At 41.7% G+C, this 26,210-nt stretch overlaps 1 protein-coding gene across 3 annotated transcripts in view; it reads right to left on the bottom strand.

Annotated features, from left to right (window-relative positions):
• Positions 1-26,210, bottom strand: part of CACNA1C (calcium voltage-gated channel subunit alpha1 C) — a 766,858-nt gene that overhangs the window by 278,571 nt on the left and 462,077 nt on the right. For all 3 annotated transcript variants that reach the window (XM_075069531.1, XM_032796370.2, XM_032796362.2), the window contains one exon: positions 1,059-1,198. In XM_075069531.1, coding sequence (XP_074925632.1) covers positions 1,059-1,198 — 140 coding nt within the window. The remainder of the gene's footprint in view (positions 1-1,058; positions 1,199-26,210) is intronic.

The following is a 26,210-nucleotide window of genomic DNA, read 5'->3' as shown; positions in this document are numbered from 1 at the left end:
CAGAAGGTTGTGAAGATAGCAGGGCTAAGATTCTGTGGGACTTCCAGATCCGGACAGACAGGCAGGTACTGGCCAATCAAACCAGACATCGTGTAATAGACAAGAGCAGAAGACACGGTGGTGATAGATATAGCAGTGCCAAAGTGACGAGCAACATTCAGGAAGAAGGAATATGAGAAAGCTGGAGAATTACCAGGCCTGAAAGAGGAACTCGAGAGGATGTGAAGTGAAGGCCAAAGTGATCCCATGGTTGGTAGGACTCAGGGCTGTGACTCCTAAGCTGGGTGAGTGGCTCCAACAGATCCCAGGAACAACATCAGAGCTCTCTGTCCAGAGAGTATGCGGAGAGACAGACACACACACACACACACACACACACACACACACACACACACACACACACACAATCACTTAAGGTGAGCTATTATCAGCAGGAGAGAAAAAGAACTGTTTGTAGTTGTAATGCAAATGGCCCATTTCCAGCAATTGACAAGAAGATGTGAGGAACTGTAGGGGGGAAAAATAAGCATGGGGAAATAGTGGGTCATACAACACATTCTCTGTATTTCTTTTGTTTTGGGCTTTTTAAATAATTAGTAGGGCTATTTTAATCAAAATAAACTCCTCATTCCTGATAATATTGCTCTCTGCTTGACTCTCACAGTGGTCAGAATCAATAATGAACCAATGTGGGACATCTTTTAACATTCTATTTTCTGAAATATTTGTTGGGCCTGAGGCCCTGGGGTTCACCCATTGTTACAAGTAACAAGTTACAGTTACATCCCATGAACTATTCCCCCCACATTCATGGACTGTCAAGAGTTAATTTATTTGATTGTCTTCTGTCAGGATTACACTCAGGAGTCTGAGACCCAGCAGTACATTGCCCAATAATCTTGTGTTGCTTTCTCTTTTTTCCTCCACAAGTGTTAAAAAGTGGTTTACTTTCAATGCCTTAGAAATGGGTAAAGTACTGGAACGGGGTCTAAGGAGCTGGACGTACACAATACCAGAAAACCCATGTGTACAGTGTACTCAAAGACAATAGTACTTACCCTACTACCACAATTATAAAATCTAGTAAATTCCAGCCATTGCGGAGGTAAGCATTCGGGTGAAAGAGAAGTCCATATGCTATTACTTTTAAAAATGCTTCCACTGTAAAAATTATGAGAAAGAGATATTCCACTCGTTCCTGGAGAGAAGAAAGACAAAAGAAAGACAACAATTAGCTCAGTGCTGAAAAAAATGGGTAAAAATCTATTTACCTTTTTTACATTTTATTTATGCAACCTTCTAGTCGCTGGTCCACCAGAGCCACTTGGGAATATCCAGTGTTAAACCCCATTACTTGCCAATGAGCTTTTCCTCTCCGAATTGTTATTTCTGTGGCTAGCTTGATGAGCTAGCAGCAGTGCAGTGTGGTTAGGATGCAAGTTTCATGTTCCTTGACTTGTTAGGAACTGTAAACTCTGCAGAGACAGAATGCTCAGCACCAGTGTTGGGAGGCGTCACTCTGTAGTATTTTGTTCTCGGGAGGATGTATTGAGAGGCACTGAGAGGCTCCAGAGTGAGCTGTGTCCAACCCTCTTGGAGCAGGAAGGTGGCTGGATTTGAGGCTTTGTGGAAAGAAGAGGGAAGAAGAAGAGTGGTTCTGCTGAGACACACCCATCACCCCAAGAAAAATTATCATTCTTTTCACTTGTCTTGTGAGATTGCTTCCTACATTGTTGTGGAAAAAACTGATGTAGGAACGTGATAAAATGATTTACAGTTCATATGGATTCATTAGCACTCAGTGCATAGTCATCATCATTTTAGTGATTTCATCAGAACATTCACATGTGTGACTTGTGAAATGCAATCCAGAGTTTGGTATACGCAAAGGAAGTCATCTGCAGTGACAATACAGTCTGATTCAGCAGGGAGGTTTTAGGAGTCCGAATATGGGTTTAACCTCTCTCTTAACTTTGGATTTCCTATTCCCAGGATGGAGGCAGAGCTGCAGCACTGCTAAAGTGACAGTGACCCCAGTCCTCCTCACTCACTTCCTAGCCAGTCACTGCAAAGGCACTGAGAGCAGCCTTAGAAGATAATTAGCACTCAGCTGTCCCAGGATCAGAGCAGTCATCTAGATATCTATACTGAATCTGGGAGTGAGCCTGGGTCCACAGACATACTAGCAAGGCTCATGCTGTGTGACAGTGCCTTGATGTTGCTGCTGAGGCTGGAGCTCAGATTCTGAAGCCCATCCCTCATCCTAGATTTCAGAGCCTAAGCTACAATATCTACATAGCTACTTATAGCGTGCTAGTGAGACCCCTGCCAACACAGGTCTGTGAGCCCAGGCTGGGAGGCTCATTCTCAGATGCTGTGTCGACATGCCACTGGACTCAAAGGGAAAGGATAGGTGTAGTCCTCAGAGCTACCAAGATTATATCTACCAACTCTCCCTCATTGGAAAGAGTCTTATTTTGGATTAATTTTAACTGAAGCCTCTCTTTAGTAAGGAAAGATGTTGCTGTGTGTGCTTCAAAGAAGAATTTACAAGCTTCATCCTCACAATCATTTGGAAATCTCATTCATTTAAATTATTACAGCTTGGACACATTGCAAAGTAGGCCCCTAACAATCCCATGAGCTGCTTGGTTGAGATGAAAGTCTGAGATGCATTGTTCAGCTTTGCAAAATTCTCCAAAAAATTTTACTAGCCCAGGTACAAAAACGACTCCTTCGATCCACTATTATTCTTTTTTTTACTTGCCTATCACAAAAGTTAGTTAGCTTTGCCTTCTCTCAAGGGTATGTGGCTGCAGTGGATGACAGAAGGTGACCAGGCCCTTGAACAGGTTAAACTACGTATTTTGTTAGAGTCACATTTGAAAATTCAGGCTGTCTCAAGAACACCCTTTCTCAAATGCGGCCACCAGGGGGTTCCCCTGCGGCCATGTCAGTTTCCTGGATGATGGGGAGGGGAAGCATTAGCCCCTCCCCTTCGTCTGTGTTGCCCCTGCATGTGCCATCTCTCTGGAGACACAGGTGGGACACATAATGCTTAAGGAGCAAGGTAAGGAGGCGAGGAGGGGGTGAGAAGGTGAGCGGCAAGCGAGCAGTGGGTCGGGGGGGAGTCTGGCAGGGGAGTGAGGAGGTGAGCAGCAAGCCAGCAGCAGGGTGAGGAGGCAGGCGGGGTGGTGGTGGCTGCGAGTGGGGGAGTGAGGAGGTGAACAGGGGTGTGTGTGAAGAGGCGAGCAGTGAAGTCAGCAGCAGGTGCGGGGGTGAGGAAGCGAGCAGTGAGGTGTGTGGCGGGTGGAGGGGGTGAAGATGCAAGAGGCGAGTGGAAGGGGGGCCCTGGTGGAGGGGTAAAGAGGTGAGCGGCGAGCCAGCAGCAAGGTGAGGCGGGCGTGTGAGGGTCTGGCTGCAAGTGGGGGAGTGAGGAGGCGAGCGGGGGTGGGGTGAGGAGGCAAGAGGCGAGCTGGGGGTGGTGAGGTGGCAAGCGGCGAGGCAAGTGGCAGGGGTGGGCCCTGGCAGAGGAGTAGGGAGGTGAGTGGCAAGCCAGCAGCTGGGTGATGAGGTGGGTAAGGGCGTCTGGCTGCGAGTGGAGGAGTGAGGAGGTGAGTGGTGAGCCACTAGCAAGAGGGAGTTCTCGCAGAGGGCAGGGGGGTGTCTATGGCAGGGGAGTGAGGAAGCGAGCGGTGGGTGGGGGGGAGTGAGGAGGGACATAGAAGGTGAGCAGGGGGTGAGGAGGTGAGTGGTGGGCACATGGGCGGTGGGTGGAGCCCCCCCTTTTGGGTAGGCTAGCCCCTGACTCCACCCCTTCTGCCCACACTCCCCTCTGGCAGCTGGAGCCCTGAGACCCCCTGCACTGGAAGCCACAAGCCACCGCCCCCCCGGAGAAGCCCCAAGACCTTTCCCCCCCACTCAACCTGCCTGGAGGAGTTCCTGGCCGGCCAAAGCCCTAAGCCCCGCCATCTGCCCAGAAGAGACCCGGGCCAGCCACAGCTGTGCATCCCCTCCCCAGACCCAAGCCACCCAGATATGTTTTTTATTATTATTTGGACTTCTATTATGCTAAAGCATTTTAAAATTTACTTCATAATTGTTATACAGACAACTTTTACTAAAAAAGCAAAAGAAACAATAATAAAAAAGACAAGAATGTGCAAAGCACTTTATTTGTGTTTCTATTGTGTTAGGTCCAGTAAAGACTAGAGATAACTGTGCATGATTTTTATTACTGAGTCTGCAAAAAAACCCCAAAACCTTACATAAATAAATTACAATGATTTGGACGTATATATGTGCATATTACTTTATTAACTTTAGGAAAAATAAATAATTTTAGGAAAAAATGTCAGTGCAGCCACCAGAAAGAATTGGTGGCCACACTCTGAGACCACTAAAAATTTGTTGCAAGAATCCCTGCTCCAGAAAAACACAAATAAATAGACGAAACTTGTGGCTCAAGTAGATCCTGCAGTCTGACCAGTGAAATAATTCAGTGAGTCACTGCCGGATTTTGCATCTCTGTTTCAGAATATAATTGGCCAGTTCTCCCTGCCAGCTACTCTGCTGAATGCATGTATCACTGCTTCTCTTTGGTGGATCACAGCATTAAAAGAAGTCATTACAACATCTGACCCAGACCCACCCCTGAACCTCTAAGATTAACATTCAACTCTAGATTGTTAACAGTAACACAGTGGCTAGCAAAGCTCCTGATGCTGTAGTGGATGACCAAGAACCACATTATCCAGTTCATCTGCACGTTAACACACTATTGTACATGCCTCAGAAATCTGTTTTACAGTAGCATACAAGCCTTTGTGCTTAAAAAGGCTGTCGTTTTCCATTAGATAATGCTATCTTAACATTGCAGTATGCCCTGCTCTTAATACAGGGGCTAACTAGGGAAATTACACATATATTAGGTAAATGTTACTTAGGCTATGTCTACACTATGCTCCTTTTAGCGACACAGCTGTGCTGCTACAGCCATGCCACTGAAAGGTGCACAGTGTAGCCGGTCTTTGTTGATGGGAGAGAGCTCTCCTGCCGATAAAATAAATACACTGCAAAGGAGAGCAGTAGCTTTGTCGGCGAGAGAGCTCTCCTGATGACAAAGTACTGTCCACGTCGGCCCTTTTCATCGGTAAAACTTTTGTTGTTCAGGAGTGGGTGTTTTTCTCACACTCCTGAATGACAAAAGTTTTACTTACTAAAGTGCAGTGTAGACAAAGCCTAAGTTACTCGATGCAATTGTAAATTACAGTGATCACCATTAACCTTCACACAGAGATACCCAAGACATTTCAGTTTACAGTTACAATACCAATACTGGTAACTGTTTACAAATGTTGACTTTTTATAAGGTGACCACTCTACCTCCAACCTCACATTACTTATTATTACTCAAAGAAATTGGCATGCAAGAGTAAATAGCCAACTGCCGGGCCACTGGCTTGGCAACAGATAAGAGCTCTGAAATGGTAAAAGGCTTGCTGATTCCTGAAATAGTCTTATTTAATGTCCCTGCTTTTCCCCCAATTCCCTGGAGCTGAGTGGCTACTTGCTGTGCAAACAGTAGAAAAACAAACATTGACAATTAAGTTCCATGCGCACATTTGTAAAGTAAGTGTAAGCGGAGCTGTCGGAGGACCTCTAATAAAAATCAATGTGTGATGGGAAGTCTTTATGCAGCGCCTTTTGATTACCACACGCCTTTGTGCTGCCACATGCCTTTATCAGCATGGCATGAGGCCAGGCTACATTCCGCTCAGCAGGCAGCTAGCCTGTGTTAACTCTGCACTGAGGAGACAATGCCCTAGCTAAGAAAAGTCTGTGGGAATACAAGAGGAACAGAGAAATGGGCTCAGCTGGGGAATAATGTGCTGGGAATTAGGCATGGCAGTGCTGCAATTGGGACTGAATCAGCCTTGCTAGGGATGAACAAACGTTTTTAAAATGGAAAGGGAGAGACTTTTCTTACTGCATCCCATTCCATTAAGGGCCTCTCTCTATGCCTCCATAGCCATAAGCAAGCCCTGCGTAGATAGATCAGCCCTTTTGTTCCACCCCCGCCGATCACCAGTAGGGTTTGAGACCATAGTCCTCAGAGTGCTTTCTGAGGGGCTCCATGTGCAAATGGAGCCCAGCTATTTTGGTGGTGTTATTTCTTGTGCTTGGGCCAACTAGTAGGTGGATCTGTGGATTGAGGTGGTGGTGTACTCAGAACAATTTTTAGGGGATCCATAAAAAACAAAACACTGTAAAATTCTCTGCAATGAACATAAGATACCAAACGCTGCTGAGCAGAACAGAGACTTTATTACTCTCTCCATTTAAACTAATGATTTTAGGAACCAAATCCAAAGGAAAAATATTACCCAGTTTTAAACGTGCAGCTACTCTGAGACTATTTCAAGAGGCCACTTTTTATCCATGAATTAGCTCTGCTTGGAACTGAGAAGGATTTAAAAAAAAAAATCATTGATTTATGTTCACTTCTTTCCTAAACCATAAACCTCAGCAGCTCTCCACTAAAAAGGCAGTGTGGTTTATTGGTTAGAAGACATGCCTAGGATTCAGGATGGAGGGTTCCAGTCCAGGCTCTGATGCTGACCTGCTTCATGAGTTAAGGGAAGAGGAGAATACCAACTGTACTTGACAGTCATGGGGCTTAAATTGTAATGAAAGAGGTGTTGGGGCTCAAGCAATTTTTTTACTTCATAACTGATGCAGCAAGCCCAGAGGTGCTGGTGCTACGAACTGCCAAGCTCATAGATAATGGGGCTCAGCCTTGGCAAGCCCCAGCTCAAATTAAGCACTGGGCTTAATCAACTCATGGTGATAAAGTGCTTTGCCACAATTGGATGGATGAACCTTAGATCATTTTCAGGTTTAAGTACCATTCCTGGGTGAGTATCCAAAATGACGCTTTGCTCTAACAGAGCTCAATAGTACAATTTAGTGCCAGATTAACCCCTGGGGTTCCAGGATCCAGAGGACGTAGAAGTGCAAGATACCCTGCATTTCAACTCTTTTGGGAAGCCCAGGACCAGTTGGCACTATCCTAAAAGATGCCAGCCCACAGAAAGTGATTCATTTCCTCTCCTGGGCAGTCTCTGTTGGCAGGGATCTTATGCAGCTCCAACCTGAGTTTAAATATGTCCTTTCCCTGCAGAGTTCCAGGATACTGTTGCTGCCCTAGGGTTGAATGCCCTTTCCAGCTCAACGACCCTCTGGGCTGAAAGGGGGTGCAAACTGCATCCTCTTGTCCAGGGCTGGCTCCAGGTTTTTTGCTGCCCCAAGCAAAATAAAATAAAATAAAATAAAATAAATAAAAGGAGGCCAGAGTGCCACTGCCAAAGCAAACAAACAAACAAAAAACCAGAGTGCCGCCCCTTCAAAAGTGCCACCCCAAACACATGCTTGGAATGCTGGTGCCTAGAGCCGGCCCTGCTCTTGTCACCTTCAGAGTTAATCCAGTCCAGAGTGATAAGACAAAACACAATGGCAGATTCAGAGTGAAGTTGGAGATACAATACGGTAAAGAAAAAAGACAGAAGATACCATATGTTTTCAGCTGTCATTGAAAAATTTATTCAGTGTCTATGAGGCTGGAATGCAGGATGCATGTTGCAGATGGAGGGAATTGCAGAGCAGAAAGTTTTTGCTTGGCTAGTGGCAAGGCTGTGGCGCAACAGAGAAAAGGCCAGGCAAAATGTCTGGAGCGAGTGGGGAAGGGAATACAGAGAGAAACGTTGACTTGAGCTGGTTGAAATAAATCTCCAGAGCACGTGCAAATGTTCTGTAGCTGATTTCAGTGCTGATCATTACAGAAACTGGACATAAGCATTAGCTAGAGTAGCTGACATTTTAGTCAAAGCCTTGTTTCACCAGAGTTTACATTAAAGAGAAATAGATCGCACATTTACTCTTAATAAAGACATAAATGTTAACCTATTGTTAATACTAATATCTGTTTCCAAAGGATTTTGGAATGATTACATTAACATCAGAAACCTCTAATCCTATTTTTCATTGCTGAAGATGTCTCTGTGTTGTCTATAATTCCTACTGATGTCCTGGGGTAATGATGGGAGTTTGAAAACATCAAGTACATGCAAGCAACTCTGAGTGAACAGGCATGGCATTCTGGGGCTTTTTTCCATTGGGAGTTAAGTTACCAACCCAGCACTACTTCTGAGGAGCTGACCAGAACTGTGCTACTTTCCCATCTCTTTCTTCCAACATCCTCCTTCCCATCTCACACATGCCACACAGCATTATTAGTTTTTAATATTTCTATTGCAGTAGTTACTAAAGGCTTCAATCAGGACCAGGTTCTCACCGTGCTAGGTGCTGTACTGTCCCTGTCCCAAATAAACAATTAACAAACTAAGAAATGTAAACATTACAAGTGTAACATTTCTGCCAGGTGGAGTCAGCAGCACCTAAGGGTTACTCTTAAAAATACAAAACAGAACTGGCCCAAGTCCCCACTCAGTAATCTGGGAAAACCCCACCAGCATCCCTAGAGGCAATAGTCTCTGTCTTGCAAGCATTGAATCTGTGTATAACAAAAAGAACTTTTATTAAAAGGGAAAAGGAACCAAGCATTAATTTGTGACACCACCACAACCACATTCAAAAGCATGTGATCATAAGCAACCCGACCTCACAATGCATTGGGCAGAGTCCTTTACCTCAGTTTCCCACCTTGCAGTGGGAAAGTTCGACGAATGTCCCTTTAACACATCACTCCGCTCTCTCTCTGCTGCAACCCACACAGAGCTGGCTGTCTTTGGGTAGCAAAGACCCAGAATTCAGGGATGTGTTCACATGATTCACCTCCCACCCCTGAGGGCATCAAGTAACCCCTCTGCTGCTGCCACTGTTTGTCTACTACCACTCTCTGCTGCCATCAGTCACCTCTGCTTGCTGCTTCTACATCATGTTCTGAGGTTCTGCCACTTAACTCAGCTCTTGGTGACTTCAGCTAGTAGTGGGGAACCTCACAGCCAGCGCAGTCTTTGTGTTGTCTTTCACTGTCCCCACACAAGGTCTGAGCCTTAGCTCCTAGATCTGCTCAGAAGCTACATCAGCTCTAGGAATCACCAGCCAGAAACAAGGACTCTCTATTGAGTCTAATTAGCTCTTTGATTAAACACTGAAGAGGAGCTGGTCAAATAGTGTCTAGGACTCTTTGGGCAGACCCCACACCACCGGATAGGGATAGGGACACCTACTCTCACCCACTCATCTTCACTAGGATTTGGCATTCTTATCCCCTGCTTAGCAAGCAAGGTTTTATTTAGGTTGGATGACCCCTTCAGTCAGCACATGCTAAGCATAGCTCTGCTGCCCTTTACTCGTACAATAAAGATAACATTTCATTACCACTGCATTTGAATACTAGAGTGATCTGTAACCCAAAACCAGCCAACATTCATCATTTTGGGAAAGCAGCTCCACCATGCTGCGCACCTAGGCAAAGTGGGCATGTCTACGCAAATAGGGTCTGCTCCTGTAGTCTTCCTCCAGCTCATCACTAGATGTCAGGGGAGACCTTGTTCAGACCCTGCTTACACAAGGCTCTCTCAGCTTTTCCCTCTCTCTCCAATACTCTAGTCCTCAACTATGGCATTTTAAAAACTATTTCTTATACAAGGGTTCTAAGTTATAAACAGGAGGTCCTGCCCATGGATGGCCTTTAAAAACCTGCCAGCTTAACCTTAGTATCTGCATTATACAGTACAGTATCTGTATCTGCATTATTTCCTTGCACTTCCTTAAACGTACAATAGGAAATACTTTGCATACTGCAAATGCTTTGTTGTGGAGGGCAGACAGTAATGTTTGAAGGGCCACTGCTTTTATGGCACTAATTTATATACAGGTTCAGAAAGATGCATGGCTGATACCATAGGCTCTGTGCACTAAGAGAAGCGGCCTTTTGCTGACCGGAAGGAAGGAAATATAAATGTAACATTGGAAAAGGAGGAGAAGGAAACTGTGAGTGAAACGATCTGTGTTTCTGGATTACAAGTTATCATAAGATCTGAGATATGAATATCCGCTCTATGTGAATATGCTGGCCTAAAGCTGCAGTGAATAACTCTGACCTTTGATGCAACAGAACCAGATGTGTGCACTTACAGGATCAACTCAATAAAACATATGTTAAGACAGGGTGGTTAATGTTGGATTACTTCCAAAAGATACTGTGTTGCTAAAGAGACATTTTCAGTTAAGTATACATGAGTGTAGCAGACAAGCATGCAAGAGACTAAAACTATCAAAAAAGCAAAAAAGGTTTTTTTCTCATGCAGCATTTTCACTGCAGAAAATGGTGAAACTTTTCTCTTTATTCAGCAGAGAGAGGACTCGAAAAATGCTTGGCTGTTGAGAATTATTCCATTCACTTTTTTTTCTGGTTCTGAAACACCACACACTGTATCTTCTTATACCTGTTCCTCAATCCAGAAAGATCTTAAAAACCCAGTGCTAGAACACTACCTAATTTTATCCTGCATAACCTGACAGGGGCAAAATATACAAAGAGAAGGCAGTGAATGGATAGCACGCAACAAATCTTGAGTAATCGGGGTGTGAAGCAGAAGAGGTCAGAATTGTTTAGCAAAGATTTTCAAAAGTGCTCAGGACTAGCCTAACTCTACTCACACTGAAATGGGTGTTTTACCACAGGCTTCACCGGGAACAGAAAGCTCAACACTGAGAGCTTTTGACATTCCCACTCTAAAGAATTAGGGCCTGATCCTGCAACTGACCATTCCATGGAAATACTATAATCAGTGGGTACTTTAAAAATGCTTAGAATCACAGATTAGTTTAGATGCATCAGAGTAGATGGATGAACAAACAGATGTGTTCTACATGTAGAATTCCCTTTGCCTTCAACATGGCGATTTCATACATCAAGTGTTTGTGAGAGCCAACTTTTAGTTATGTAAAATGATTAATATCCTGCCCTTGGTCCACATGTGTACCTCCCATGGATTTAGAAAGAAAACAAGATATCAGTTATTGCAGCCAGTCCTATAAATGGTCTGCACTCAGAGCTCCCACTAAAACCCTTGTGAGTTCATAGAGCCCTGGCTCAGTCTGATCCCAAGCCTTTTCTCTAGGGTGCTTTCTGAAGAAGCAGCCTAAGGGTTGGGAGGAGTTATTTTTGGGTTCACTAGGGATTACATTTTGTGGCAGAATCTGATTGTAAATGCAAGGGCAATTTACAAGGTGCATAAAGGCCCAATTCTTCATTCCTTTGCATCTTGTGTAATAATTTAGGTTGACTTTCAGCGGCATTTATGCTCCTAATTCACTGAGGTGAATATGGAAATCCCACCTTTGAACCAAAGTGTAAGTCATTATCATTTTGAGCTAGTAACATTTTTCACCCACTTTGCACTGGTGTAACAAGTACACAAGGTTTGGGGCAATGGAGAGACAGACCCAAGCAATTCAATTTGTTTTATAGATGACTGTGAACTGAAGTTTTGAAAGGGGTGCCCATGACGTACTATTACTTGCTTATTTTATAAATCTGAATAAATACATCAGTTTTTAAAGAGACGTTATTAGGTGCACAAAAGCAAACTATCCCAATGTGTAGGAAAGATAGGAAGTATGGGAAATGACCACCCTGGTTTAACTAGGGGATCATCAATGACCTGAAACAAAAAAGAGTCAGACAAAAAGTGGAAAGTAGGTCAAAGTATGAAGGATGAAGATAAAAAAAAACCCCAACAACACAAGCACGTAGGGACAAAATTAGAAAGGCCAAGGCACAAAATGAGATTGAACTAGCTAGGGACATTTTACAAATACATTAGAAGCAAAAGGAAGACCAAGGACAGGGTAGGCCCATTACTCAATGAGGAGGGAAAGACAATAACAGAGAACACAGCAATGGCTGAAGTGTTAAATCCCTTTTTAGTTTCAGTTTTCACCAAAAAGTTTAGCAGTGATCAGATAACTAAAATAGTGAACATCTGTGTAAATGGAATGAGAACGTTAGTGTAAATGGGGTGAATGGGGTGGGGTGGGGAAGGCGAGGCTAACATAGAACAAAAAGAACAAGTTGAGAATTACTTAAATTAGATGGCTTCAAGCCAGCAAGGCCTGATGAAATACACCATAGAATATTTAAGGAACTGGCTGAAGAGATCTGAATCATTAGCGATTATCTTTGAAAACTCATGGAGGACAAGAGAGATCCCAGAGGACTGGAAAAGGGCAAACATAGTACTTATCTATAAAAAGGGGAATAAGGACATCCCAGGAAATTATAGACCAGTCAGTTTAACTTCAGTACCCAGAAAGATAATGGAACAAATAATCAATCAATTTGTAAGCACCTAGAAGATAATAAGGTGATAAGTGACAGTCAACATGGATTTGTCAAGAACAAATCATGTCAAACCAACCTACATATCCTTCTTTGACAGGATAACAAGCCTTGTGGATGGGGGAAGCAGTAGATGTCATGTATCTCAATATTAGTAAAGCTTTGATAGTGTCTCACATGACATTCTCATGAACAAATTAGGGAAATATAGCCTAGATGAACCTGCTATAAGTGTCAAGTATCAGAGGGGTAGCCATGTTAGTCTGGATCTGTAAAAGCAGCAAAGAGTCCTGTAGCACCTTATAGACTATGCTCCAAAATGCTCCAAAACCTCTGTTAGTCTATAAGGTGCCACAGGATTCTTTGCTGCTTCTGCTATAAGGTGGGTGCACAACTGGTTTGAAAACCATACTCAGAAAGTAGTTACCAATGGTCCACAGTCAAGCTGGAAGGGCATATCAAGTGGGGTCTTGCAGGGACCTGTTCTGGGTCTGGTTCTATTCAATATCTTCATAAATGATTTGGATAATGGCATAGGGAGTACACTTATACAGTTTGAGAACAATACCATTCTGAGAGGGGTTACAAGTACTTTGGAGGACAGGATTATAATTCAAAATGATCTTGACAAATTGGAGAAATTGTTTGAAATAAACAGGATGAAATTCAGTCAGGACAAATGCAAAGTACAATACTTAGGAAGGAACAATCAATTGCATAAATACAAAATGAGAAATGACTGCCTAGGAAGGAGCACTCCAGACAGGGATCAGAGGGTCATAGTGGATCACAAACTAAATAGTTTTCAACACTGTTGCAAAAAAACCCTCAAAACCAAAAAAACCAAGAAGCAATAATCATTCTGGGATGTTAGCTGGAGTGTTGTAAGCAAGCCATAAATAGTAATTTTTCCACTTGACTCAGCACTGATAAGGCATCAACTGGAGTCCTGTGTCCAGTTCTGGGTACCATATTTCAGGAAAGATGTTGACAAGTTGGAGATAGTCCAGAAGAGAGCAACAAAAATGATTAAAGGTCTAGAAAACATGACCTATAAGGAAAGGTTGAAAAAACCTCAGTTTGTTTAGTCTGGAGAAGAGAAGATTGAGGGGGGACATGATAGCAGCCTTCAAGTACGTAAAAGTTGTTATGAAGAGAAGGGTGATAAATTGTTCTCCTTAACCACTGAAAACAGGACAAGAAGTAAAGTGCTTAAATTGCAGGAAGGGAGATTTAGGTTAGACATTAGGAAGTTTTTCCTAACTGTAAGGGTACGGTAACAAGTTACAAGTTTTTAAGAAGTTAGACAAACACCTGTCAGGGATGGTCTAGATAATACTTAGTCCTGCCTCAATGCAGGGAACTGGACTAGATGACCTCTGCAGGTCCCTTCCAGTCCTACACTTCTATGATTTAACCATTAATAGACTCTAAAGAGCCACAGTTTTTCTTTTAAATCACCTATCAAAGGCCCTTCATGATGGTGCCTTGTTCTTCTAACCAAGGATGGCTAGACATACTCTATTACCCAACAATACTATTGCTGAGTCAGCCAAGGTAGGCTGGTTGTTGCTCAGAAGTGACATCCGGAGCGCCTTCCCGACCCTTATTCTCTTCAGAAGTTCAGGACCTGAATTTAAATGCATTCTCATTTAGACAGATGGCTTACTCTTTCATCACTTCAGATGGTCAATTTTACCACTTGCTGTCTGATCACTGAGCTTAAAATCAAGGTCTGGGGAAGCATGGTACAGTGGATAGGGAAGAGGATGGAAAGTCAGGCCTCACTTTCTATTCCCAGCTCTGCCACTGCTTACTGTGTGATCAAATCAGGGCATCTCGTAGATTGAGCCATTGCTATCCTTGTTTCCTAAAAGAACTCACGTCTCAATGTGTGCGCCAATTATGTTACTTCAGTCACAGCTATGCTATAGTGCATTAACTATTATTGCATTCAACTTGGAGAATATAAAACTATTATGTTTCTGTTCTATTTAGATTCTTATTATAAGCTCATCACTGAGGTATCTGAGCATCTAGGTACCATATCAATATAGCTGGAACAAGGAGGCTGTGTTTGGGTCCTGATTCAGATTAGCTATAGGCTAGTGATGTGGTTTGGGTTAGGTGACTAATCAGGTCTAGGAATTGAGTTTTGGTTCAAATTAGATAGTGCCTATATTGCATGAATTATTCTTCCCAGACTTCAGTTCCCAAACAATGGAAATCCTATAAGTTCAGCGGATCTTTCAAGATTTCTCCTATTTTGGACTAAAACTTGCCAATAATGGCTGTTCTCTAGATTCTGGCTATACATGATCTAATGGCAGAAAATAGGTCCCTTCTGGGTTTTGTTTTGGACAGGCTGGGATCTGGAGATTCAAATCCAAACCTCTAAAGTACAAAGAAATTCAGATTCTACTTTCTGGTTTCAAGTTCATTATTTCAATTAAACAAAAAGCAACGGCTATGCTATAGTCTTATCACACTGATCAGACTTTCCCCTCTTCCCACATTGTCCAGGCTGGAATTCCCCCGTGGAGAGGGCCAGCCTTAGGCCTCTAATTATTTAAATCCTCAACACAAGGATTAAGTTGTTCATTGGCCTTGTGCTGTTTTTGTGACAAGGGGAGATCTCAAGTGTGGAATTTTTTTGCAGGTTTCCCTTAGCTGGTTTCAGACATAGATGCAGTCCAGAAAATTCCCCCAAGGTTAGAACAGCCATTTGTGGTGCTATCCTCAATTGCTGAAAGCACCAACCAATGATTAAGGACAGAATACCAGAGGCATCCATTTAAATCAAAGTGGCTTCAATATGACAGCTACATCTAATAGATCATCATGGAGCGTATCGTGTCTCATTCGGCTCCCTAAATTACTTATATGAATTACACATTGGCTGCTCACCACACTTAGGTGTTTGGATTCATTCAGAAGCTCAAATGAGATATAGGAATCTACAAGCCATAAAACATTTCAGAGCTCCATTTTACTAACAACACATTATTATTATTTAAACAATCCCATGCAGCCTAACCCTTTTGAACTTGACAACATGTTGGTGTTAAATTGTCGAACATTTCCCTGTCCAGGAAGAACAATGAATACACTATGCATGGGAGGGGAATTTTTGAATAACCCATAATGATAATGCCCCTATAGAGGTCTCTAGCAGTGCTCCCTAGCTGCTAAATCTTGCTATGCGTCAGGTATGGCCACCACCTTCACCATACAGACTAAACACAAAGAAGACCTTGCAATCAGATAGCTGAAACAATAGTAGTTGCACTCGAAAATGCAAACACATGGAAAAACATGAGTGGAAGCTGAATTACCTGGCCCAATGGGTTTCAAATGCAGGGCTAGGATTTGGATTCATGGAACTGTTTTTGGTCTGTGTGTGAGAGAAAGAGAAAGACACAGCACAAAGCTGCAGCACCACAAAACAAGGAACAGGAAAGAAGACAAGGAGGTCCAGCCTGGAAGCAAGGTGTGGGGCCTTGGGAGAAACCTAGATAGGCAGAATGCTGGCTGAAAGAGTTTGATGCTTTGAGCAAGGACAGTGTTTCCTACCACTTGACTCCTACTGTGTTCAGTGTGCATTCTTTTTAAATAATCAAAATTGCATCAAAGAAATACCTATCATCAAGTTCTCCTCCAAATGGGAACCGCCTGCATGACCCAACATTTTTGGCTAGTCATTTGGGTCAAAATGGCTAGCAGGCACCCTAATATGTGCCCAGATGTCCCAAAGGCATGTTGGGTGCTGAGGTCTTTTAGAGCAGCCGTAAAATTGCTCTAAACTGCTCCAGGGTCAGAGCAGAGAATCAGGGAGCTGTAACTGACTCCCTGATAAGAATATGGCCCTGAGGCTGTGCTGTACTGGCCCAGTGGGCATAGAACTTTCTCCTTCTGTAACCTCGTATAGCCCATCCCTCCCCACTTCTAAAATACATCTTCCAGAGGCATTTTAATCTGATAACTTGTGTATTTTATGATGCTTTAATTTATGTTTTTAATCTGCTTGATTCTTTTATAATTGTTTATGCAGAGCAGTGAATGCCTCAGCAGGGAGTGCTTTATAAATAAATGGAGATATAAATAATCTAACTTCTCCCTCCTGAAATTTCTAAGCAAAGAAGGTGGCCCTAAGGTCCCATTTTTCCTGTTTTAAGGCTATGGGTCTTTTTCTTTCACTTGCTTTTTGTGTGTGTGTGTATGACCTTTCCTTTTCATGAGTAATATAAGGGCATATTTCACATTCTGTTCACACAGCTCACAGCAGACAGGGAAAAACACAACTGGAAGGAGAGAAAAATGAAGATCCCTTGCAGCTTCTTCATCTCCAGCTATATTTCCTTTTACGGTGCAAAGAATTTGAGGTTATGTTTACTACTCTGTAGTAGTTTTATGTTATTTGTTTGCTGCTTGAATGGACAGGGCACATAAAATGAGCGAGCCATAAGGATCTCTGACAACCAGCAAACAAACCTCATTATATTATCTTAATGGAAAGCTAATTGGATGATTAAAAACAACTGTGACCTGCTTAGTAGCCCTGTGAATGGAGACGAGTCTCTAAGATTCATGTTGAATAGATAGAACTTACAAGTCCTGCAGCAAAGTGACTAGCTTTTCTTTGGGAAAGGAGAAGTGAAAGATGCTCCAAGTTTTAGCAGTCACGGCTAATTTATCCTCCCAGAAGTTGAGATTCTGGGCCTGATTTTCACATAGTATTTTTTTCAGGTATGTACTTTTTTCCAGTCTCTGTATGTTTGTTCACCTTCCAGTCAGTAACACCTGTGAATGCAGGGGAGGATGAATTCTAACAGCTGTGTGTGCAGGTATTAGAATCTATCAAATGCCCAGGTTGAAAAGTTCACTCACAGTTGACTTGAGGATGCTCACAAATGGAGACCAATTTGAAATGTCTTGGGGGGAGGAAAAAATCACACACTTTGTGTCGTTAAAAAAAGGCTCTTGCTACCGAAGTATCCGAACATCACTTAGGGCTGGTCTACACTACGGGGGGAAATCGATCTTAGATACGCAACTTCAGCTACGTGAATAACGTAGCTGAAGTCGAATATCTAAGATCGGATTACTCACCTGTCCTCACCGCGCAGGATCGATGTCCGTGGCTCCCCCTGTCGATTCCGGAACTCCGTTGGGGTTGGTGGAGTTCCAGAATCGATATAAGCGCGCTCGGGGATCGATATATCGTGTCTAGATGAGACGTGATATATCGATCCCCGAGCAATCGATTTTAACCCGCCAATATGGCGAGTAGTCTAGACGTAGCCTTAGGAAAGGAATAAGACAACACTGGCCATAGTGAACACACCTGATGACACTTTTGCTTTAAAAATTCATATATATTCCTCTGGAGATATATAAGCACATATAGTTGTGTGTGTACATATACATAATATTTAGATTATAAATTCTTTGGCATAGGAAATGTTTATTAATGTGAGGCACCTAGCATACTTATGGATATTTAAAAAAGTAAAAATGCATACACCTCTCTCCTTTTGAAGGAAATTCTGCTCACTTTCCCATGTAAAATTTCCAATGAAGATAGGGAACGTTTTGAAAGAGCAAGGTGAACAGCATTTGGGTCCTTACAGTGAAACACACATTACTAGAAGCAGAGTCAAATGTTGCTGGTCAAAGAAAAATCACATCTAATTTAGACACATGCTTCCTGGAAGCAAGTCTGGATTAATTGACATAGTTCTGTTTGTTAATTTATATATACTTGAAGAGTTAATTTATAGACTAAGTTGTAATTTTATTTTATTTTCTTCTAATCACATTTTTAGAAGCATGGTTAGGCTTCTACAGACTGAATTGCACTGGAAACAAGCAGATAATGGATTACAGTGGTATAATTTTAGCAATTTTAATTCCTTTATCTGATTTCCACTGTTTTAGAATTAATTTACATTTGCAGTTAGATTGGCATTCAATAGAAAGTCACCTCTTCTTATTCTCCTCTAAGGACCATATTCTGTGCTCACCTCTCTGCAGATGGCTCCCATTGACAACCATTCATATGAGCTAGGTTGAGGCCAGAATTTGGCCTGCCAAGTCTGTAACTCACTGTTTTCTCATGACATTACAGGTGCCAATCGTTAGGGCTCCTGAACAATTCTGACATCAAGCTACTGACATTAGCCCAAAGCTGTCTCTGGGTTAGGTGGCACCTCTGATTCCAGTAGTTAAATCCTAGAATTCTAATGGTTTTATACTAAGTTTTGCCAAATAAATGTAAAAAATTATAAAATGAAATGTAGAGAATTTAAAATTTCTTACGAAATGAAAAATTCTGATAGTTTCAAAATTGAAAACTTCTGAAAGGAAAAATGTGAACATTTTCAATTAGAAATTAATGAAGATTTGAATTCATCCAACATTTTGACATTTGCTTAGAGAGGAAGTCCAAGAGTGGCTATTTTGAGTTTCTCTCTCAGTGTGTCAGTAGGCAAGGGAAGTCAAAGGGAGGGTGAACTGTCTTCAGCTTGCCACATTTAAAAAAAAGGAGAAAAAAAAATCAACTCCAAGTCACAGCAAAACAAAGCAAAAATAATCCCCCAGTGCATCGTGGATGGGGGAAAAATGAGGAGAAGGTGGACCAGGAAAATTATGTGAAAGAAATAGCTGCACTTGCTTGGTAGCCTAGAGGTAGTAGAGGAAGAGGGCTGCCCTCCACCACCTGGGAACATTTTTTTTTGGTTGTAGGGAAGTCAGATTCACACATTAGCAAGGAGCAGGAGTCAGGGACCAGTGAAACCACCTCTGGAAGAGGTACCTAGAATTCTCGGAAGGTATTTCGAGGACCACAAGCAGCAAACTCTGCCTGTTCCCCTTACTCCAACACTAGCTCAGTTCCCACCCATTCTTCCATTCCTGAATGGAGCCCCAATCAGTCTTTCCTGGTCCACTCTCAATGCAGGGACCAGGCACTGCTGCACCCAGGCTCCTATTGGGAGAAATCTATGGAGTGGATTAGCACCATGGAGCTGGAGGGTAAATGTTAGAGGAAAATGGGGCCCTAGAGTAGAAGAACTGCAAGGTCCAATGATAAAAACACCAGCTTCAAATTCCTGTTCTCTCATGCCAAAGGTTTGGGGGTATGACACAGCAGCCTACAGGAAACCCCATTAACAGACAGTGAGACCCACAATATATAAGGTCTGCCCAGAACCCCCATGTATTGAAAAGCTCAGGCAAAGAACTGCAACTTGCAATGATCAGTGAGACAAAGAGCCCAAAATCTGTTCCCTCATCCCAAAGATTGAGATAAAGGAGGTTTATGGCTCAGTAGCCCTATAGGGAACCCCATGAGAAGATAGTAGTTTAATGTATCTGGGCCTAGTGCCTAGCCCCAATCCAAACAGAACAACATTTCACCCTCTGATTTGCTGCTCAGCTGACTTGATCACACGCCCTCCCAGTATTTACAGGTATACTTATCCACTCATGCACCACCACACAGCAACGTGTGACAAAACTCAGTCACCAATCACAAGTGAAAGAGTGGCAAATCAATTTCCGCAAAATTTAAAGTCATTTTCTTTAAAACAGAAAATAACTGACATTTTTTGAATGGAATTTTCATCAAAAATGGGAAATTTTGAAGAAATCAACTAGGGCTGTCAATCATAGTTAACTCATGCAATTAATTCAAAAAATTAATCCTGATTAATTGCAGTTTTAATTGCACTGCTAAACAATAAAATACCAACTGAAATTTATTAAATACTTTTGGATGTTTTTCTACATTTTCAAATATATTGATTTCAATTACAACACGGTATACAAAGTTAACAGTGCTCACTTTATATTATTTTTTATTACAAATATTTGCACTGTAAAAATGGCAAACAAATAGTATTTTTCAATTCACCTCATACAAGTACAAGATAAAGAGATTGCACTAAAGTAAGAGCAACTTACAAATGTAGATTTTTGTTGTTACATAACTGCACTCAGAAACAAAACAATGCAAAACTTTAGAGCCTACAGGTCCATTCAGTCTTACTTCTTGGTCAGACAATCACTAAGACAAATAAGATTGTTTACATTTATGGGAGATAATGCTGCCCTCTTCTTATTTACAATGTCATCTGAAAGTGAGAACAGGAGTTCACTTGCCACTTTTGTAACCGGCACTGCAAGGTATATATGTGCCAGTTATGCTAAACATTTGTATGCCTTTTCATGCTTTGGTCACCATTCCAGAGGACATGCTTCCATGCTCATGATGCTTGTTAAAAATTAATGCATTAAATTTGTGAATGAACTCCTTGGGGGTGTCAACTGTATGTCTCCTACTCTGTTTTACTCACATTCTGCAATAAATTTCATGTTATAGCAGTCTTGGATGAAGACCCAGCACATTTTAAGAACACTTGAACTGCAGATTTGACAAAACACAAAGAAGGTACCAATGTGAGATTTCTGAAGACAGCTACAATGCTGGATCCAAGATTTAAGAATCTGAAGTGCCTTCCAAAATCTGAGAGGGACGAGGTGTAGAGCATGCTTTCAGAAGTCTTAAAACAGCAACACTCCAATGCGGAAACTACAGAACCTGAACCACCAAAAAAAGAAAAACAATCTTTGGCTGGTGGTATCTGACTCATGATCAAAATGAACATGCAGCGGTCTGCACTGCTTTAGATGGTTATCGAGCAGAACCCATTATTGGCATGGACACAAGTCCTCTGGAATGGTGATTGAAGCATGAAGGGACATGTGAATCTTTAGTGCATCTGGCACATAAATATCTTGTGACGCTGGCTATAATAGCGCCATGTAAATGCCTGTTCTCACTTTCAGGTGACATTGTAAATAAGAAGCAGGCGGTATTATCTCCTGCAAATGTAAAAAAAACATATTTGTCTGAGCAATTGGATGAACAAGAAGTAAGACTGAGTGGATGTGTAGGATCTAAAGTTTTACACTGTTTTATTTTTGAGTTCAGTTATTCTTTGTACATAACTCTATATTTGGAAGTTCAACTTTCCTGATAAAGAGACTGCGCTACAGAACTTGTATTAGGTGAATTGAAAAATACTATTTCTTCTGTTTTTTACAGGGCAAATATTTGTAATAAAAGATATAAAATAAGCACTGAACACTGTATTCTGTGTTGTAATTAAAATCAATATATTTGAAAATGTAGAAAATATCCAAAACTATTTAAAAATTGTATTCTATTATTAACAGTATGATAAATCATGATTAATTTTTTTAATCACTTGACAGCCCTAAAATGAACATATTTAGGTCTGGTCTACACTATGGGGTGAAGTCAAATTTAGCCACGTTAGGTTGATTTAAAAATGAATGCGTTCACACAACCAACCCCATTCTTAAAATTGACTTCTGTACTCCTCCCCGGAGAGGGGAGTAGCACTAAAATCGACTTTGCTGGGTCGAATTTGGGGTAGTGAGGATGCAAATCGACGGTATTGCCCTCCAGGAGCTATCCCAGAGTGCTCCATTGTGACTGCTCTGGACAGCACTTTGAATTCCGAAGCACTAGCCAGGTACACAGGAAAAGCTCCGGGAACTTTTGAATTTCATTTCCTGTTTGGTCAGTGTGGCAAACTCAGCAGCACAGGTGACCACGCAGTCCCCTCAGAGTCGTAAAGCGTAGAATGTATCTACACTCCCCCTATCATCTCTGTCCCTGAGGTTATCGCTAATTAGAAGGCGAAAAAAACGCACTAGCGATAACATGTTTTCTGAGCTCATGCAGTCCTCCCCAGTTGATAGGGCACAGCTTAATGCATGGAGGCATTCAGTGGCAGAGGCCAGGAAAGGACATGATGAAGCATCTGTTGGGGGAGCAAACAGACATGATGATGAAGCGTCTGTTGGAGCTGCAGGAAAGCCAACAAGAGCACAGACCCCCGCTGCATCCACTGTATAACCTCCTACCCTCATCCCCATGTTCCATAGCCTCCTCACCCAGATGCCCAAGAACGTGGGGCGAGGGGATGGGGGGGAGGGTTCCAAGCATCCAGCCACTCCACTGCAGAGGATGGCCAAAGCAACAGAAGGCTGTCATTCAAACAATTTGATTTTCAGTGTGGCTACAATAAGCAATGTAGCCTTGTCCTTCCCTCCTCCCCCACCCCACCCAGGCTACCTTGTCCGTTATCTCATTTTTTTAATTAACAAAGAAAGAATGCATGGTTTCAAAATAATAGTTACTTTATTTTGAAGCGGGGAGGGTGGTTGGCTTACAGGGAATTAAAATCAACAAAGGGGGTGGGTTTTCATCAAGGAGAAACACATACAATTGTCACACCGAAGACTGGCCAGTCATGAAACTGGTTTTCAAAACCTCTCTGATGCACAGCGCGCCTTGCTGTGTTCTTCTAATCGCCTTGGTGTTGGTGCAAAATGATTGTCTGCCATTGCTGTCACAGAGGGAGAGGTGACTGACAAAATGTACCCCAAACTACCTGCAACAATGTTTTTTCTCCTAACAGGCATTGGGAACTTAACCCAGAATTCCAACGGGTGGCAGAGACTGCGGGAACTGTGGGATAGCTACCCTCAGTGCACAGCTCCATAAGTCGATGCTAGGCATGGTAGTGAGGATGCACTCCGCTGACTTAATGCGCTTAGTGTGGACATATGCAATCGACTGTATAAAATCAATTTCTAAAAAATTGACCTAATTTTGTAGTGTAGACATACCCTTACAAGAAACATTTCAACTAACAGAACTACATGGGTGTATATCTTTTTTTTCAGACAAATTCTATCCCCCAAATCTCTATTCTCATATATGGGATGTGGTTCCTGGCTGGACTACGTCTTCCATATGTCAAAGTTAGAATCAGGACTTACAATTTGTCAGACCACTCTGTTTATTAGCGCAGCGCTCCGCCAATAACATTCAGAATATGTGAGTGGCCATGCAAGGCCTAAGCAGTCTTATTTATACAGATAAAAGAGCAGGAGAAAGACAAAGGAACAAAGAAAGCAAAAAAGACAGGAAAAACCACCTGGGACACACCATGCATATCCCACTTCCTTACCAATTGGTATCGATCTAAGGCTAATACTTCACCAATTGCCCTGAATGGTGCAATTGTTCTATGCTAATGTCTGTGTTCCTGACACCTAAATTGCAACATTCCAACAATTTTGCTTAAAGGTGCAGACAACATTTCTTTAATCCTTTCTATTCTTATAATAAATTTAATCTACTTTCACACATATTACACTGCAATCTTCCCGGTGATTGAACTAGTGTTCTGCATCATGGGAATCATAGGCTCAAAATGAACCATGGGGAATGTAGTCAGCCAGGTAGCTCAGTCCATTGAAGAGAATGGAGACATGAGGCAGCTGAACTACAACTACAAAATCATAGCAGTTCAGAGGGAATACAAATTGGTGTAGAAATAAATATTTTGATCAGCTCAAGACACTGAAACAAAACATTTAAATTCACAAATATCAAAATTCATGTCAATAAAAAAAAAGTGTCAAAACAAAGTGTTCTGACATTTCCAAACTCAAAGTCTTTTGGAACTTCCCAATCTAAAAAAATAAAAAACATTTCAAATTGGGATGAAAATAATTTTTGGAATATTAGAATTTCCCATGGGATGGAAATTTGGATTTTAAAATAGCTCTACTACTAGAGGATAGGAAAGGAAATCTGTGAGATAGGCTGAAGCAAGTCCCTGGAGAGTTTTAAAGACAAGGAGGATGATTTTGAACAGAATTTCAAAATGAATGAGGAACAAGTAGAGTTGTCATGCTGTATTTAACCATTTTTGTATGTGTGAAAAGACTGGCAGCAGCATTCTACATATGTTGGTGTTCAGAAAGCTGAAGACTAGGGTGACCATTGAGAAAAGAATTGTAAAAGTTTGGGCAAGAGGACAGGACAGCCAGGGTGAGAGGATTTCACGACGGGTAAGGATGTGGATAGGTATGTATATATTTTCCTAGTTATCCTAAACCCCTAAAATCATTTTCATGGTTACCCAGAAAAGATTGAAAATGAAATAATTGGAAAAAACTGACCGTAGGTAGTCAGGAATTTAATAAATTACAAGGTGCTAAAGGAAATTCAGTCAGCCTGATTATCTTCTGGTTAGTTTGCAAAAGATTACTTCTCGGGGAGTGGGCAGCGAGAGAATTTTCTCCATATACTGTAGGCTGTTGAAAATTCTGGTCGAAGGCAAAATTAGATTTCAGATGGCCTGTTCATGGATTCTAAATCCTAACCCTAACCAGAATCCCCTTTCATCTATGACATTTCAAACAAATCCTTATTATGCTAATGGCTCAGCAGATTACCCCTGGGGAACTGATCTCCAAGAACTCATCCAGATTTCCTCTACATCAGACAGAGACTAGAGCTCCGGACTCACACACTTTGCCAAATGATTGAGATTTCAAAGGTTGTGTGTTCACTGATGAAGATAAGATGATATGCTTTGCGTTTTCACTTACTCATCCTCAACCGTGCAGTCTGCCTCTCTACTGCATGCCCTCAGGTGCTAAGCAAACAGGATTCATATTGTTCTGCCTGAAAATTATTTTTAATGCTATAAATGGTATACGCTGCTGCACTGGATCCCTTCCAAGTTCTGTATCCTTACTCGTTGTTCTTGCTGATCTGTAATACACTAAACCCATCATTTTTTGCCATTCTGTTGGCTAAGTGCCGACTTGCATCCCAGAAATAAAAGGCTGCCGATACTCGTACTTGAACTCTCATTTTGGTGGTGCATAAATATTTTCTTGTGCTCAGTATGTATCCCCTCATAACCTTGCAGGCTCTGCACATTGTCATCCTGTGACATTCTCTGCTGTTTACCCTGCTGCTTCTTGTACAGTTTAGGTCATGCACATCAAAGCTAGGTTTATATCTGCCAGTGCAAAAGTGGCAGGAGCTGATTAACTCCTGAATGCTGTTGCAAGACAAATGTTCTCTTATCATGCTGTTATCTCCCAACTAAACATGCAATAGTTATTATATTTTAGACTTCAGCTCCCACATTAGAGTTAGAGAGATCATGTTAAAGGTTGCAAAAAATAATCCTTTATCTTAATCTCATTGGTATTACAGGTAAAGCTGTTAAAAGTTCCCGTGTAACATAATATAGTTTGAGAAATTGAAGCCAAAAATGTCAATCCTGTAAGTGCTTTACAAAATTCAAATGGACCAAATTCTGAATGAAGAAGTCCTTAGTTAGACAAAACTCCCACTGACTTCAGTGAGAATTTTGTATGAGTAAGAACTGAATAAACAATGAGCAAATACATAAGGATGTGGCCCATTAATACCAGAAATATTCTCATACTGACATTTTAAAAGAATAAGTGTATTGGTTTAGGTAGGTTTTGCTATTTTCACTTCATTGCCTCCAATCCCTCCAAATGCAGCAGTGTACTAATGCAGGAGAACCTCAAAGTGAAACTGATTAGCCACACAAATTAAACCAAAAAAAATCTATTGTTGTTAGAGCAGAAGACAGGACAAAAAAAAAAAAAGCAAAAAAAAAGCTAATGATGGAAAAACAAATTAGATTTTAATGATTCAGTTTTAGTGATCTAAGGTATTATTAATAACACAAGGAAACAGTGTTTTAGAGGCAGTGGGGATGTACAATTGCCCCCAACTTTACTTGGCTTTGTGGGTGCACAGCATTTACAGCTGTGCACAATTTTTTTGTTGAAACAGTTGGATAAAATATGGCCTTTTGATTGAATTTCTGCAAACATTTTTGCTCCGGCTAAAGTTTTGTTTTTTGATGGGAAAATTTGTCAGTTTTGGGTTTCTATTTTTCCC

The sequence above is a fragment of the Chelonoidis abingdonii genome, chromosome 1, assembly GCF_003597395.2.
Source record: "Chelonoidis abingdonii isolate Lonesome George chromosome 1, CheloAbing_2.0, whole genome shotgun sequence".
NCBI lineage: Eukaryota > Metazoa > Chordata > Testudines > Testudinidae > Chelonoidis > Chelonoidis abingdonii.
Note: the sequence above shows the minus strand (reverse complement) of the source record. Positions and strands in the feature narration are given on the sequence as shown.